General features: G+C 54.3%; 1 protein-coding gene across 3 annotated transcripts; it reads right to left on the bottom strand.

The window, feature by feature from the left end:
- Nucleotides 1-9,583: 9,583 nt before the first annotated feature.
- LOC111160797 (MEF2 activating motif and SAP domain containing transcriptional regulator) lies at nt 9,584-14,362 on the bottom strand. Of its 3 annotated transcripts, none has more exons than XM_022524147.1 (9): nt 14,305-14,362; nt 13,122-13,160; nt 12,298-12,479; nt 11,933-12,117; nt 11,274-11,376; nt 10,884-11,078; nt 10,363-10,596; nt 10,231-10,285; nt 9,584-10,039 (listed from the first exon to the last, which is right to left on the bottom strand). In XM_022524147.1, the coding sequence occupies exons 1-9, from the start codon at nt 14,360-14,362 to the stop codon at nt 9,756-9,758; spliced, it is 1,335 nt and encodes a 444-aa protein (XP_022379855.1). In that variant the 3' UTR covers nt 9,584-9,755. The 3 variants fall into 3 exon arrangements, with proteins under 3 accessions (XP_022379855.1, XP_022379856.1, XP_022379857.1); XM_022524148.1 differs by having other exon boundaries at nt 12,298-12,449; XM_022524149.1 differs by lacking the exons at nt 10,884-11,078; nt 12,298-12,479; nt 13,122-13,160; nt 14,305-14,362 and having other exon boundaries at nt 11,933-12,048.
- Between the last annotated feature and the right edge of the window lie 831 nt (nt 14,363-15,193).

Raw genomic sequence — 15,193 nt, 5'->3', positions numbered from 1 at the left:
TATTAGGTGGCCCTTGGCCCCTCCTCCTTTGCTGGCTCCAAGAGCAGATCCCCAAGGCACAGGGAGCATATTGTTATGTGTACCAGGACACTTCCTTCCTGCATCAGAAGTCACTGACTTGCTGAAATAACCTATTTATGTGTCCTCTACAACAGGACCCAAAGTTGGGGCATCTCTGGGATTAGTTAAGTCAGCAGCGCAGCAGTTTCATCGGCGACCCCTGTTCCATCTATCATGTTCAACTGCTGTCAACTCCTCTCAGACTGGCTCCCTCATGGTCCCAAAAGGGCTGCCACATAGCCAGGTATCACATACAGACAGCCTCGTCATGAGGCAGCAAAAAGAGCTTCATTCTTGGGTCCCTTTTGAAGAATGAGAGAAAGATTCCAAAGCCCTCCAGCAATTTCCACCGTGCCCTCCCAGCCCCCGCATATCTCATGGACCGGAAGTGTGTTAAGGCCCACCTGACCCATTAGAGGGCAAAGTGAAGAAGACCCTGGGATTGGTTTAGCTTCAGATCAATAAATCTTTGCTCCCTCCAGCTGGGGAGTTGATCCGCCTCCTCTGGAAGACATGGAGTCTTGCAGAAAGAGAACAGGTGCTCCTAACGAGGAAGAAGGGGCAACACAAAACAGAGAATCCCTGAATTGTGTGCGTTGTTTGCTACACAAAGGCATTTGGCCAAGGGGGTTGATGCAGCTCTAGGAGACTCAACAGCCTACTCTCCAAGCCACGTGTCCCTGGGACCGTGTCCACCCAGAGGGCTCACTGTTTTCTAGTTCGTCTGCCCAGACCTGGGACCTTTTCCCCAGTTTTCCCAAGAGTGCCGCCCTACTGGCCAGTAGCTGGTGCACTTCTAAGACCTCCTGCCCCAATTCTGCAACCCTGGCTTCCTAGGGCTTAGGATGATTCCTGGTGAGAACTCAGAGCCCAGCAGGGCTCAGTGAACTTGAAGAGAGTCTGTTCTTTTTAATTGTCTGTGGTGGTGCATCTAACAGCATCCCTGCTAGCAAAGGTTGGATTAACAAAACATAGTGGCTTGAAGTGACAGCAATTTAGGATTTCCCACAATCTGGTGGGTCAGCTGGGGGCTCTCTCCTCCGTGCGGTGTTGGCGGAGGCCTCATGCCGCTGCGTTTTTGTGGAGTACAGTTCCCCTCAGTCGTCAACATCATGAAAGCAGCCCCCATGCTATGAGGACGCCCAGCCCCACTCCGGGGCCACGGGTGGGTGCTCCAATCAGCAGTCTTAGCTGAGGTCAACTTCCGAGTTCAGGGTGGGCATCAGATGTGCTGCCACGAGTCGTTCAAGTCAGCCTAGCAACCAGCTGAGGCTCCTGACAATGTGTCGCAGAGAGCAGCCCTATCTCAATTCCTGATTCACAGAGTCTGTGAGCATAACAATACAATTGTTCAATGCTGTGAAGTTTTGGAGTCATTTGTGATATAGCCAGAGAGAAACTAAATCGATGATTCTCTTTATCTGCAGACACTTTTGTGACTTGGGCATGATCTGGGCAAAACTTGAATGTCCCTACCTGACTTGAGATCCCACGTGCAAAGGCCCTGTGGCAGGGGGAATCTAGTTATACATGAGAGCGGAACCAGGCCAGTGTGTCTGGAACACATGGAGACAAGAGGTAGGAGAGAAGTTATCAGGGTCGACCATGAAAGGCCCTGTGGACCATGGCAAGGACTTTGGGTTTTATTCTAAGACCAAGGGGAAGCCATCAGAGGATGCTTATCAGGGGAGTAACACAATCTGATTTGCTGTGTGGAGGAAGGGCTGTAGGGGTGAGAGAGGCGTGAAGACCAGGGAGAAGGCTACTGTAACAGTCCTAGCAAAAAGTGGTGGTGGGCCAAGGAGGTCTCATTTCAAGGGCGGCTGGGTGGCTCAGCCGGTTAAGTGTCTGCCTTCTGCTCCAGTCATGATCTCAGGGTCCTGGGATCAAGCCCCACATCGGGTTCTCTGCTTGGCAGGGACTCTGCTTCTCCTTCTCCCTCAGTGCTCGCACTCTCTCTCAAATAAATAATCAATTAATTAAGAAAAAAACTAAAAAAAATGTAAGAAAGAACATAAGGATTGGGAAGATGCTCCGAAATTGAGCATATGGGAGAAAAAAAAGTTTGCCACTCATGTTTCAGTGGCTGAAGCCAGTCAAGCGGTCACACCCAATGTCAAGAACGACCCATCCTCGTACCGCAGAGTATTTGCGCTCTGACAGCCACCTCACATCTTGCAGGCCCCACAGTCTCTCCACATGGTTCTCTTGGAGCCCTTTCCTGTTGGCTTAGTACCCACAGAATGGTGCCACAGTACCCATTGTGCTGATAGGTCTCTGCCTCAGTAACTCTATTTAACTCATTCAAATTTCTGGTCCGAATTTAGATTTTCTATTTGTTTTTTTTTATTTTATTTTTTTAAGTAGGCTCCATGCCCAACATGAACTCATGAACTCATGACCCCGAGAACAAGGGTCAATGTTGTACCCACTGAGCCAGTCAGGTGCCCCCCATGTGATTTTATACAGCTGGAATGGGGTGATGGTTGCTGGACCAGGGTTTGCTATTTCAAAAATAAATAAATCCTTAATTATTTTGTCTATGCATTTGGCATTCTCTCTTTTAATGTACATTTTAAATGTATTGGGGGACACATATTCATGGTCCTGAGTTAAAACAACATCATGATTGGCAGTCATTTCCAAAGATGGTCACGACACCATCTCCCCGTAACTCTAACCACCCAGAGCTTCCCCCGCCCATCCCCATCTCAGTAAGTGGCACTATCCATTCACTTCCACTAAAAACTTAACTCACTCTAGATTCTTGCTCTTACATTCCATCCACTGGCAAGTTCTGCTGGCTTTCCCTTCAAAATATATCCTGATTTGGACCTTTCCTTCCTCTACCATCACCACTCTATCAAGTCACCACCACCTTTGCCTGGACACCTACAAAAGTCTCTTTCAAAGCATACTAAGGGGTGCCTGGCTGGCTCAGTTGGTAGAGCGTGCAACTCTTGATCTTAGGGTCATGAGTTCAAGCCTACTTAAAAAAAAAAGTGTGTGTGTGTGTGTGTGTGTGTGTGTGTGTGTGTGTGTAATTCTGTATCACAATGCCAAGAAAGCTACGATGTGAAGACTATATTGAAGATATGCCTTGAAGAATGGGTTTGATTTTCACTACCAGCAAGCAATGATGGTGGACCAGTGAGGTCATGGTGGAAGTGAGGCGAAGAGACCCATGAGATGACCAGATTTCCAAATTCACCATAAAGCTAAAGTTACCTTGACAAAGTTGTACTGGCATAAAAGATAGACAGAGCGGGGCTCCTGGGTTAAAGCCTCTGCCTTCGGCTCAGGTCATGATCCCAGGGTCCTGGGATCGAGTCCTGCATCGGGCTCTCTGCTAGGCAGGGAGCCTGCTTCCTGCTCCCTCTCTCTCTCTCTCCCTCTCTGCCTACTTGTGATCTCTCTCTGTCAAATAAATAAAAAATCCTTTAATAAATAAATAAATAAATAAATAAAATCTTTTTTTTTTTAAAGATAAAGCCTCTGCCTTCGGCCCAGGTCATGATCTCAGGGTCCTGGGATCGAGCCCCGCATCAGGTTTTCTGCTTAGCAGGGAGCCTGCTTCCCCCTCTCTCCCTGCCTGCCTCTCTGCCTACTTGTGATCTCTGTCTCTCTGTCAAATAAATAAATAAAATCTTTAAAAAAAAAAAAGATAGATGGAGTCCAGCAGAGTCCAGAAATAGACCACACACATCCATGGTCCTTGATTTATGATAAAGGCATCAGTGCAGTTTAGGCGAAGGATGAAAGACCTCATCAATAAATGGAAGCGATCCAACATCCACACAGAAAAGGTGAACTTGACCCCTTCCTCCCACGATTCACAAACACTAATTCAGGATGGATCACAGACTAAAATGTGAAAGGTAAAAGCATAAAGCTTTTATTTTATTTTGCCTATTTGACAGAAAGAGATCACAAGCAGGCAGAGAGGCAGGCGGGGGATGGGGGGGAAGCAGGCTCCCTGCTGAGCAGAGCCTGATATGGGGCTCCATCCCAGGACCCTGAGATCATGACCTGAGCCGAAGGCAGAGGCTTAACCCACTGAGCCACCCAGGCACCCCAGCATAAAGCTTTTAGAATAAAACATGGGAGGAAAATCTTCATGACCCTGAGGTGGGCAAAGGTTTCTTTCTTTTTAATGATTCCCCCCTCAGGGGGATTTCCTTTTTTTTTTTTTTTAAGATTTTTGTTTACTTATTTGACAGAGAGAGGGAACACAAGCAGAGGGAGTGGGAGAGGGAGAAGCAGGCTTCCCGCTGAGCAGGGAGCCCGACACAGGGCTCGATCCCAGGACCCCAGGACCCTAGGACCATGACCTGAGCCAAAGGCAGACGCTTAATGACTGAGCCACCCAGGCACCCCTTCATTTTATTTTATTTTTTTAAGTGACCTCTAGTAGCTCAGTGAGTTAACTGTCTGCCTTTGGCCTAGGTCATGATCCCAGGATCCCCACACTGGACTACCTGCTCAATGGGGAGCCTACTTCTCCCTCTCCCTCTGCCTACCACTCCCCTTGATTGTTCTCTGTCAAATAAATAAATATTTTTTAAAATAATAAAGTAGCCTCTATACCCAGTGTAGGGCTCGAACTCATGACCACCAGATCAAGAGTCGCACGCTGTACTAGCTGAGCCAGCCAGGCGCCCAGTTTCTTAACCAATACACAACTTCCCAAAAACCAGTAACTGTGGTACAACTTAAGATCATGATCATGAGGGGCGCCTGGGTGGCTCAGTGGGTTAAGCCTCTGCCTTCAGCTCAGGTCATGATCTCAGGTCCTGGGATCGAGCCCCACATCGGGCTCTCTGCTCAGCAGGGAGCCTGCTTCCCCCTCTCTCTCTGCCTGCCTCTCTGCCTACTTGTGATCTTTCTCTCTGTCAAATAAATAAATAAAATCTTTAAAAAAAAAAAAAAAAAAGATCATGATCATGAGATCATGACCTGAGCAGAATAATATGGACATCTTCCTAGACAGCCCACATCCGATTCCTGGCTCTTAACTGCAGGCTCTCAAGACACCTGATTCATAATCTAGTCCCGAATTTTATCTGGGGTCCCGGGAACATAACAGTATCGTCTGTCTCCTATATCTTGCACCCTCTAGGACGTCATACCATCCCCATTCTCCAGATTTTTTTTAATCAATTGCAGAGTAAAGCTAATCTGGTCTGTATGCTTCAGATGATCTGAAACATACATTGTTATATACTATAAGCCAGCAGGGCCCTGGGCTGGGAGAAGGCAGTAATATTTCCTAAAGAACCTGAGGCTAGTGGCACCTGGGTGGCTCAGTGGGTTAAGCCTCTACCTTCGGCTCAGGTCATGATCTCAGGGTCCTGGGATCGAGCCCCGCATTGGGCTCTCTGCTCAGCGGGGAGCCTGCTTCCCCCTCTCTCTCTGCCTACTTGTGATGTCTCTGCCAAATGAATAAATAAAAGCTTTAAAGAAAAAAATAAAAGAAAAGAAAAGAACCCGAGGCTGGTTTGTCTGCTTAGAGCTGCCCCTGTTAGGAACTGAATTTTGCCTCCCAGAAGGGATTATGTTGAAGGCCTGAGCCCCAGGACCTGTCAATGCAACTTATTCAGAAATAGGGTTTTTTGAAAATGTAGTCAAGATCATTAGGGGGGCCCTAATCCAATAGGACTGTGTCCTTTTTAATTTTTTTTTTAAGATTTTATTTATTAGAGCAGAGCAAGAGAGAGCACAAGCAGGGGGAGTAGCAGAGGGAGAGGGAGAAGCAGACTCCCCACTGAGTGGGGAGCCCGATGTGTCTAGACACCCAGGCATGTCTAACATCATGTATCTGAGATTCATTCACGTTCTCGCAAGTTTCAATCATTCACCGTCTTTTCACAGGCTTTTGATCTGTTCCTCCATTCGATGGATACTCGGGTGATTTCCAGTTTGGGGCTATACTCTCATGAACATTGGCCCATATATCTTTGTGTAGGCATGTTATCATATCTCTTGGGAAAATACATAGGAGTGAGGTCTTCTATGAGGGCACAGAGGAGAATGGGCTTTTCTGGGGTCCCCCACCAGGCAGGGGCTGGGCTCAAAGTCTGCACACAGGGTTGGCTCCAAATTTGGTTTCCAGATCCCAAGGGGAGGAGAGAGGCCTGTCCCCCCAGGGAGTGCAGGCTCAAGACTCCCATTTGCCTATTTTCCCCCCCAGTTCAGCCACCTGCTCCGTCCCTACCCTGGCTCTGGGGTCCTCACCACCAGGCTGTCTGGGGTCTGGAAGTTCCCTATCACCCACCCCAAGGGATAAACAAGACTTGAGGTTCAGAAGAGGTAACAGCCCAACAGACTGGGGATGAAAAAGGGGACGACATCAAGGCAGGTGAAGCCTCGTGCATGGCCCCCGTGGGGGCAGCCATGTGATAGAGGAATGGAAGGCAATCCACCCCAGGGGGGCGGTGACAACAGCTGATGCCTCATGAGGGTGTCCCATGCCAGGTGCAGTTCTAAACGCTCTGCACACATGAACTCATTCAATCCTCAGCCGACCGTGTGGAGAAGGTACTATTGCTCTTGTCCCCATTTTCAAGATGAGAAAACTAAGGCCCAGGGAGGTTAAATGGGTCACCCTAGGCCATGGAGAGTGATGGAGAGATGCGTCCACCCAGCTCGATCTGGACTGGGAGAGGAGACTCTCGGTTGCCATGGCACCAGCCCCTGTGTCATCTGTCCCTGGGGGTGTTTCCCCCGGGAAAATTCACACTCTGTAATGGGGCTGCACTCGATGATGGTGGATGGGGGATTGTCTTGGGATGTCTGGTGGAGTTGGATGCTAGGGGGGGGCGACACCCTGGAGGTGCAGAGAGGGAAAATAATGGAATGGAAATCAGCGATTGGGAGCAGCAGCAGAGCGGGGTGCAAGATAACATAGACTGAGGAGGGAGGGAGAGACAGGGGTGGAGGGAGAAATGGGGAGGGGCAGGGGAGGAAGAGAAAGAGAAAAATGAGTATATTCTCCAGTCTCCTCAATGTGTCCTTCTGGAGATTATGTCTGTAAGACAAATGGATAGGGGCTCCTGGGTGGCTCAGTGGGTTAAGCGGCTGCTTTTGGCTGGGGTCGTGATCCTGCAGTTCTGGGATCGAACCCCGCGTTGGGCTCCCTGCTCGGTGGGGAGCCTGCTTCTCCCTCTCCTTCTATGCTCGCTCTCTCTCTCTCAAGTAAATAAATACAATCTTAAAAAAAAAAAAAAGAAAGAAAGGAAATTGATAATTTTGGTCATTTTTCAAATATATTCTTGGTCTTTTTCATGTGTCCACTGAGCTCATGGGACGGCAATGTGGTGCTCCCCATCTTCCTGTGTCCCCCTTCGGTCCAGCCCTGGGGTGTAGTGCAGTCCTCTCCCCGGGGCACGAGAAGGAACAACCGGAATGTGTGAAGGGTTGGGTGACAGGTGGTGGGGAGTATAGAGGCCACGTCCTCTCCAGTGCTGGCTTCAAACATGTACCCTGTACCCAAGCCTGTGCACATCTTTCAAATCTCCCCCTACTGGAAAATTCCTTAGCCACCACCCCTTGCCCCGACTCCCTCTGGAGCTGCCCTCCTCCCCTGGACACAGGAGACAGGGGGACAGAGTCACAAGCTCAGAGTCAGGTCAAGATGGAGACAGACAGAAGCCCCACCACACCCCTTCCTGATCTTTCCAGCGCTGATGGCGCCCCTTTACCAACAATTTTCAGCCTGATAGGAAGGTGCCCAGCTGCCCAGCTGCCTCCAGCCCCAAATTCTGAGGCAGCCACGGCAGCCACGCCACCTCCCTTTTGTTCCAGCAGCCCTGGCCTCACAAGGTTCCCCAGGCCGTTCCTCTGACCACCCTCCCAGTTCCCCACAGCTTCTGGTACTTTCTAGGAGTCATGGCCCCACCGCCGTGAAAGTACCTGTCACCCAGCGCTGGAATTTTCTCTGTGCAAATGTTCGAGCTTCACCAGAGCAGAGACTGAGGCTCTGTTTTTCCAACTCTGAGGGCACAGTTCCCCTCAGACCTAGATCCCTCTTCCTGACTCTGGGCACCCAGCCCCCCCATCCTCTGTGTGCTCTCTTGCATTCATTATGGCTTTTTATTTCCCATATTTCTGGTGCTTTGACATCTGGAGGGATGGCCCTTCCCAGGGCTAGTCTATTCCAGGGATAATAAAGGACTCTCCCAGGAGCGTGATTTGCATGTGCAAATCAACCAATCCAGAGCCCAGACCCCCAACCACTTCCTTTATGAGCTCCTGTACTCTGGACCATGATTACTCTGCTTCATCACCCCAGGACCACATTCCAGACAACTAGGGATGGTCCCTACACCCCTGAGCCAGCTGAAATCATGCACACTAGACAATCTTAAGCCAGCTTACCCTGTCTCCTCTGTTCTTTTGCCGGGAAACCACAACAAAGGCTCTTGCTCTGGGCTCCCCTCTCCCCCTCTCGCCTCCTGACCAACAGTGGCACCTCCCCATGTGGCCATGCATGGCTTCCACACCCCCTTCTTTGGGGATCTGTGAGAATAACAAACTATCCTTTTTTTTTTTTTTTTTTTTTTAAAGTAGGCTCCACATCCAGCATGGAGCCCAATGCAGAGCTTGAACTCACGACCCTGAGATCGAGACCTGAGCTGAGATCTAGAGTCTGCCACCAAACCGACTGAGTCACCCAGGAGCCCCAACCAAGGATCTTTTCCATGGCGGTCATTCCGATCCATTGGCTTCCCCACACCTGAATAATAATAAAACGTACATTTTACAAGATTTTGCTGCTAAGGGCTTCCTCTGTGACCTTCCTCCCAGGAATGCCCTGGGGTTCAAGGTGCCCAGCAGTCTACGCCCCACCCTCTCCTCATGACCCACGGTCTCAAACTGACCAGAGGGGTGTAGGGGACCAAATATGGTCCCCAATGACCATGCCTCCAAGACGCATACATCTGTGTAGCCCCCCCTCGCATATCCCGCCAGCCCAACTTGCATTAGCCAATGGAGTGTAGTGAACGTGACACTGGACCAGTCCCAAGCTCGGTCTTTATGACACTGGCAGCTTCTGCTCCCACCTTGAGTAATGCTTGCTTTGGAGGACCCTGAGCTACTGTGTAGGGAACCCAGCTACCCTGTCGGAGAGACCACAGCCCAGCTGGCTCCAGCCCACCAGCCATTCCTGCCAAGGAGCCAGCCACGTCTGAGCCATCTTGAACGGTCCAGCCCTCCTGGACCCTACGCGACTGCAGCCCTAGTCATACGATGCTGGAGAATCACCTTGCTGAACTGGTCAACCCATGAAATTGTGAGTGAGCCTTCTCTCCTGCACCCAAAAAATACAGACCACCTTCCAGACTCCCATCTAGTTGGCAGCACTAGGGGAGGGGAGAAGTAGGGAACAAAAACATCCGGGAGGTCTCTGAAGGAAGCAGCAGGCAGCTTGTTTGCTCCGGCCAGCAGCAAATGACGCGTCCCGGCCCCAACCACACAACCATGGAGGGGATCACATGGAGGTCAGGCAGGGGAAGGTCAGGCGGTTAGCATGTCAGCAGCGGTTGGGGGGCGCCCGGTGAGGATGAGAGGTGGCTCTGATTCTGTGTCTGTGGTGGGAGGGGCTCTGCCGGTTGTCCGACCCCCTCCTTTGAGAGTCTGTCTTAGTGACCTTCCCATCCCCACTAGTTCTCCATCCCTGGAAACCACAGCACCCATCACCATGGATCCGCCAGCAGGTCCCACAGCCGGGTTCCACTGGAGTCAGATAAATCAGCAGAGAAGATGCTGGGGGCTGGGGGGCCACAGCCTAGCAGGGGACCCCCACTCAGAGCCTCCAGCCAGTCCAAGGAGTCTGTGGGGCCCCTGGGAGAGGGGCACGGGGAGTTTGTGGGGGACGGGAGCGAGGAAGAGAAGACAGATGAGAGGTCTTCAGAATCCGGGGAGGAGGACAGCACGTCGAAGGAGCCAGGGAAGTCCAAGGGGATGGGGGGCAGCGGGTCTGCAGGAGAAGGGATGGAGTGTGAGCTTAGGAAGGTAGAGATCCGGACCCCACTTGTTTCCGGAAATCCAAGTCCCCAGCCCACTCGTCCCTAGAACCCAGGACTCCAGACCCTAACTCCTTCCTTCCGTGCACTAGGACTCCAGAACCTCAGCCTCCTCCTCCCCCAAATCTAGGAGTTCGACTCTTACCCTCAGGCTCCACCTGATCCTCCAGGATGTCATCAATGCCCCGGTTCGGAAGCAACTGCGGATGGGCAGAAGCGGCGTGAGCCCGGGATCCCGCCCCATCCTGACCGAGACCCCTGGCCCGCTCCCGCTCACCTGCGCCCTGCGGATGGCTTCCTGCAGCTCCTCCTCCAGCGTCAGGGCCGCTGTGGGCAGTGCGGCGGGAGGAGTCGGTGCTAGAGCCGCAGCCGGAGCCGCAGCCGGAAGCGGAGCCGGAGCCGGAGCCCGAGCCGAGGCCGGAGCCGGAGCGGGAGTCGGACCCTCAGCGGTAGCAGGGGTTTCCGTGGCACGTGCAGGAGGCGGAGCGTGAGAGTTTGCGCTTGGCTTGAGCTAGAACCGCAAAGAGTTCCCATAAGACACGCCCACCGGGAGCAACCCCACCCATTCGCAGCTGTGGCTCCACCCCCTGGTCTCCTCCGGGCCCTCCGCTCGCTGGTCGACCGCCCCCCTCCGGCATCGCCCCGTATTCTTTCATTGGGTTCTCTTTCCTTATGATCCTCCCATTTGGCTCTTAGCCACGCCCCCCCGCACCTCATTGGCTATCCTTCTATCGACTTCCCGCCCCGTCCCGCTTTGTCTTTCCTCACTGGTCCATACGCGCGTAGCCCCGCCCTCACCGAGCCCTGCCTCCGGACGGCTCCCAGAGCCTTGGGCCTGAGGCGCGGCCAGGGAGCACCAGCTGGACCGTCCTCGCGCCGCGGCTTCGGCCGCTCGCGGGGCAGGGCGCCGCTGCGCATGCGCTCCAGGAGCATCGACTTAGTCCCCGACACAGGGAGGCCCCGAAGGCGCAGCTGTTGCCGGAGCTCTGAGACCTGGGGTGGGGGGGGGCGGAAGAGGCCTTGCTGGGAGGGCTCCGGGGCGCAGGCGGGAGCTGGGGCTGACATTTGGAAACCAGGGACTGGGCATCCAGGCTCCTGGGTCTCCGATGGGGCAGAGGCTGCGGGGTTAGACCTGTGGGTACCCACCGAGGGAGAGGGCCAGCCTGGGAAGTTATTCCCCACACTCACCGTCAGCTCCTCCAGCTTAAGGGTCTGAAGTTCCAACTTGTGTGGAGGGGGCAAGGGGCTGGGGACTCCAGGTGGGGAGGGAGTGAGGGCAGTGGGCTTCATCCTGGCGTAGTAGTCGTGAGGGGGGAATCAGAGGTTAAAGGGGGTGGAGAGAGACGGGGCATTCCAGGGTCCTCAAAGGCAGGGGCTTGTGAAGAGGAAAGAGAGGCTAATTCCTGGGGCACCTGGGTGGTTCAGTGGATTAAGCCACTGCCTTCGGCTCAGGTCGTGGTCTCGGGGTCCTGGGATCGAGCCCCACATCTGCCTCAGCATCCCTGCTGAGCGGGGAGCCTGCTTCCCCCTCTCTCTCTCTCTGCCTGACTCTCTGCCTACTTGTGATCTCTCTCTCTGTCAAATAAATAAATAAAATCTTAAAAAGAGAGAGAGAGAGAGAGAGAGAGGCTAATTCCTGTGCGTGGGCAATCTCTTGGGTTTGAAGCCAGGACTCCCGGGGAACTGAAGGAAGAGGGACTGGGAACTTGGACTTTCGAATCTTAGGGGAGAAAGGGTTTGGGGGCTGGACTCCCCTGCTCTGGGTTTGAGGGAGGAGGACTCTGGGTTTGAGGGAGGAGGATGGGGAGCCTGAATTTTCCCCCAGAGAACAAAATCAGGGATCATACCTGGGAGGTGGCTGCTGTGACTTTGTCCCTTCCCATAGAGGTGGTCCTAGGGGACCCAGGGCCAACCCTTTGGCCTGGGGGTTTACCCTGGACCCCTGTCTCCGCCCGGGGGGCATGTACTGGTGGTAGGTCAAGTTCCCCTTTGGCTTGGGCTCTCTCCAATGTTGGGAGATCTTGGGGGACTCCTGAAAAAGTGGGTGTGATGTCATATGCTTCAGCTCTGGCCCCATGTCCTGCCTCAGAGAGCCATGCAAAGCATGGCGTCGGCTTGGCATCACCAGAAAGAAGCCAAGAGGGCAACGGCAAGGACGACCAATGCTAGCTAGACTCTCCGGGGTACTTCTCCTCACTCATTGGAGACTCACCTTCAGGGACCTCCAAGGGCGGTATTCTGATTCAAGAAGCAGGTCCCCAGGGCTGAAGAGGAAAGGGGTGGGGCCCTTGGGGGAGACTGGGGCTGGAGCTCGGGGAGCCAGAGCGGGGTCTGTGGCTGAGACCCAGGGATCTGGATCCAAGACCGGAGAGGCAGTGAAGGACCCGGAAAGGCCTGTAGACAGGAAGCCGGGCAGGGAGGGAGAACACTGTGTGGAAAGGAGGGCCCTGGAGGCCTCAGCCACCCCCCCATCCTCTCCTCACCCCGCCAACTCCCCCCCCCAATGTGGGAGGGAAACCCAGCATTAGGAGGTGGGTGCCCAGACTCCTGGATCTCAGGGCAGAGGTTCCAGAATTTTATATTCTCCAGAAAGGCAGGAATCATGTCCTCAGTCACTAAGGGGTGTGGTGGCTGAGGATCAACAGATTTTGGGGTTTTTGCTGGAGGAGCTGTGGGGCCAGCACTCGGGAGAAGCCGAAAGCCACATTCTGAGATTCGAGTGCGTGCCAAATGTGGAGTCTGGGATGCCTGTCCTCTCCAAAGAAACGGGATCTGGACTCATGCATATCGTCAGAGTGGGAAAAGTCATAGAGAAGGAAGCAGAGCTATGAGGGGGGTGGGGGAGCCAGGAACCTGTACTTTGGGGTCCTCGGGAAGGGACAGGATCAGACTTAGGGGTATCCCTGGTATAGGAGCTGCGGCTCGGGAATCAGTGCCTGACATCTGGCAGCTGCACTCCCGGGCGTCCCCCACCCCCCCCCCGCCGGTGGTGGGCCTCCATCCATCCATCCCCTCCCTCTCAGGGCCCACACTTACTTGGGTCCTGATACCATCTGTGGATCCGAAGCTGGAGGACTATGGAGGGAGGAGGGGGTGGGAGGAGAAAGGCGGGAAGGGAGTGTCCAGGAGCCTGGGCTGGCGGGCCGTGTGAGCTACAGCTGGCAGGACCTGCATGCCCAGCCCCCTTACACACCCCATGCAGGCGGGTGGGCCGGCAGCCTGTTCCCTCTCCCGGGCCTCCCGCCTGCTCCCTGCTCCCTGCCAGAGCTGTTCTGGAACCAGGAGCCAGCCCTGCCCCCAGCTCCACCTGCCCCCTTCGTGAGCATGTGCCCACCCCCACCCAAGGCATGTTCGCCATCTTGGCAGCCCGACCTGTGGGCACCTCACCTCTTCTCGTCCATGCGCTCCCGTTTGCACAAGCCTGCTTCCTTCTGTGTAGCCCTGGGGCCTCCCCACACTCACTCCCTCTGCACACACATCTCCCTGGGCTCTGGTCTGGGACCCGAGCCACTTTGGGGCACTTGCACCCTTTGATATACTTCCTCCTTGGCTCACTCTGCCTTGGTACCCACCCAGCCTTACTGACACCTCTTTGCACTTTCAGGATTTGGCTTCCGGTTCTGGAGCAGGGGTCTCTCTGGGCACATTGCACGCGCACTGTCTGGCACACTCCTTGTACTTTGGGGACTGGTGTCTTTGTACCCACCCAGCATATCCATTTGCATGCTCGTATGCCCTTGGCCTACTGAGGAACTGACATCCAGTGCCACACTCCCTTGCACGCTTCCAGTCTGCATTGGGACCTAAAATACAACCTTGGCACACTCAAGGTTTACTACAGTGCACTGTCCCCTCAGCAACACTCCCACACTGCCCACTCCAAAGTCCCCACTCTGTGCACTCCTCCTCTTTGCATGCATGTCGATTTAAGCCCCTGCTCCTTTACAATACCTGATCTGCAAACCCGCCCCTAGCCACCCACTCCTCACTGTTTACAGGAACATCGCGTTGGCCATTTGCACCCTCCTTGAGCCCCCAAAACTCAGCCCCTTTGCTTGGGCCTCCTTTATACACAAGTGACCTTTTGCCCAGAAAACACCCGCCTTGTGGGTCCCACGGCCCCCCTCCCGCCTCTCCTACCACACACATTCCCCAGGAGTATTTCAGTCCCAGGACCCAGAAGACCCCTTCCCTGTATGCATAGAGAGAAGGATCTCACCAGATCTGAACTTGGAACGAATGATTTGGGAGCGCTGAGAGGAAGTCGCGAGAGTCATTGCCAAGTCTGTGATGGGGACCTGGACTGAGGGGAGTACAGGGCCCCCATGGGAGGAGGGTCAGAGTGGAGGTCAGGAGGCTGTCCCTCCATGTGAAGACAGCAGGGAAAGGGCCTTGGGGTCTTAGGGATAGGAGAGGCCTTGAGTCAGAACTTGGGGGAGGAGGGCCTGGGAGCCCGGAATCCTCGTTGAGGGCCCCAATTCCTGGAGCCTGGGGGAGGAAATACTGGGATCTATGAAGGGAGACCCTTCACCCACGGGGTGAAGGGACAGCTCAATATTCTGAAGGTACTAGAATCCAACATCCTTGATCAAGAAGGGAAAGGGACCTGGTACGTTCCTGCGGAATGGGAAGGGTCTTTGCCACCTGCGTGGGTGGGTGTCAGCCACCATGGTCTGTGAGGAAGGGACTGGGACCAGAGAGGTGACAGAAGAGTTAAGGTGGGATCCCCTCACCCCCATCCCAGGGGCTTCTCACCAGGTGAGCTCAGCGCAGCAGTGCTCTGGAGCGGGTTGAGTCCCCCGGTCTAGGCTGCAGGCCGCAGGGTCTGCCCCACCAGCCTGGGACCGCCTAGGACACCCCTTTCTAGGGCGTGCCAGGAGCCTGTGGAATGGGGCGGGGCGGGGTGCGGGAGACAGGAGACCCGCCTGGGACCCTGAGAAGGGGCGGGAGCACGGGCTGGGAGGGACTGGGGCGGGGCGAACGTCGGGGTTCCCTGGGTCGCTCCTCCTCCGCGTCCTGGGGCTGCGGGGTCGGGCGGGGCAGCGGCGGGCGGACTGACAGAAGCAGGTGCCTGGAGAGGGGCGCCGGTTGAGCAGCGGGAGCAGGTG

This window comes from Enhydra lutris, unplaced genomic scaffold, assembly GCF_002288905.1.
Source record: "Enhydra lutris kenyoni isolate GAN:26980312 unplaced genomic scaffold, ASM228890v2 scaffoldscaffold77, whole genome shotgun sequence".
NCBI classification, from domain to species: Eukaryota; Metazoa; Chordata; class Mammalia; order Carnivora; family Mustelidae; genus Enhydra; species Enhydra lutris.
The sequence above is the reverse complement of the archived record's forward strand: the minus strand, read 5'-3'. Positions and strand labels throughout refer to the sequence as shown.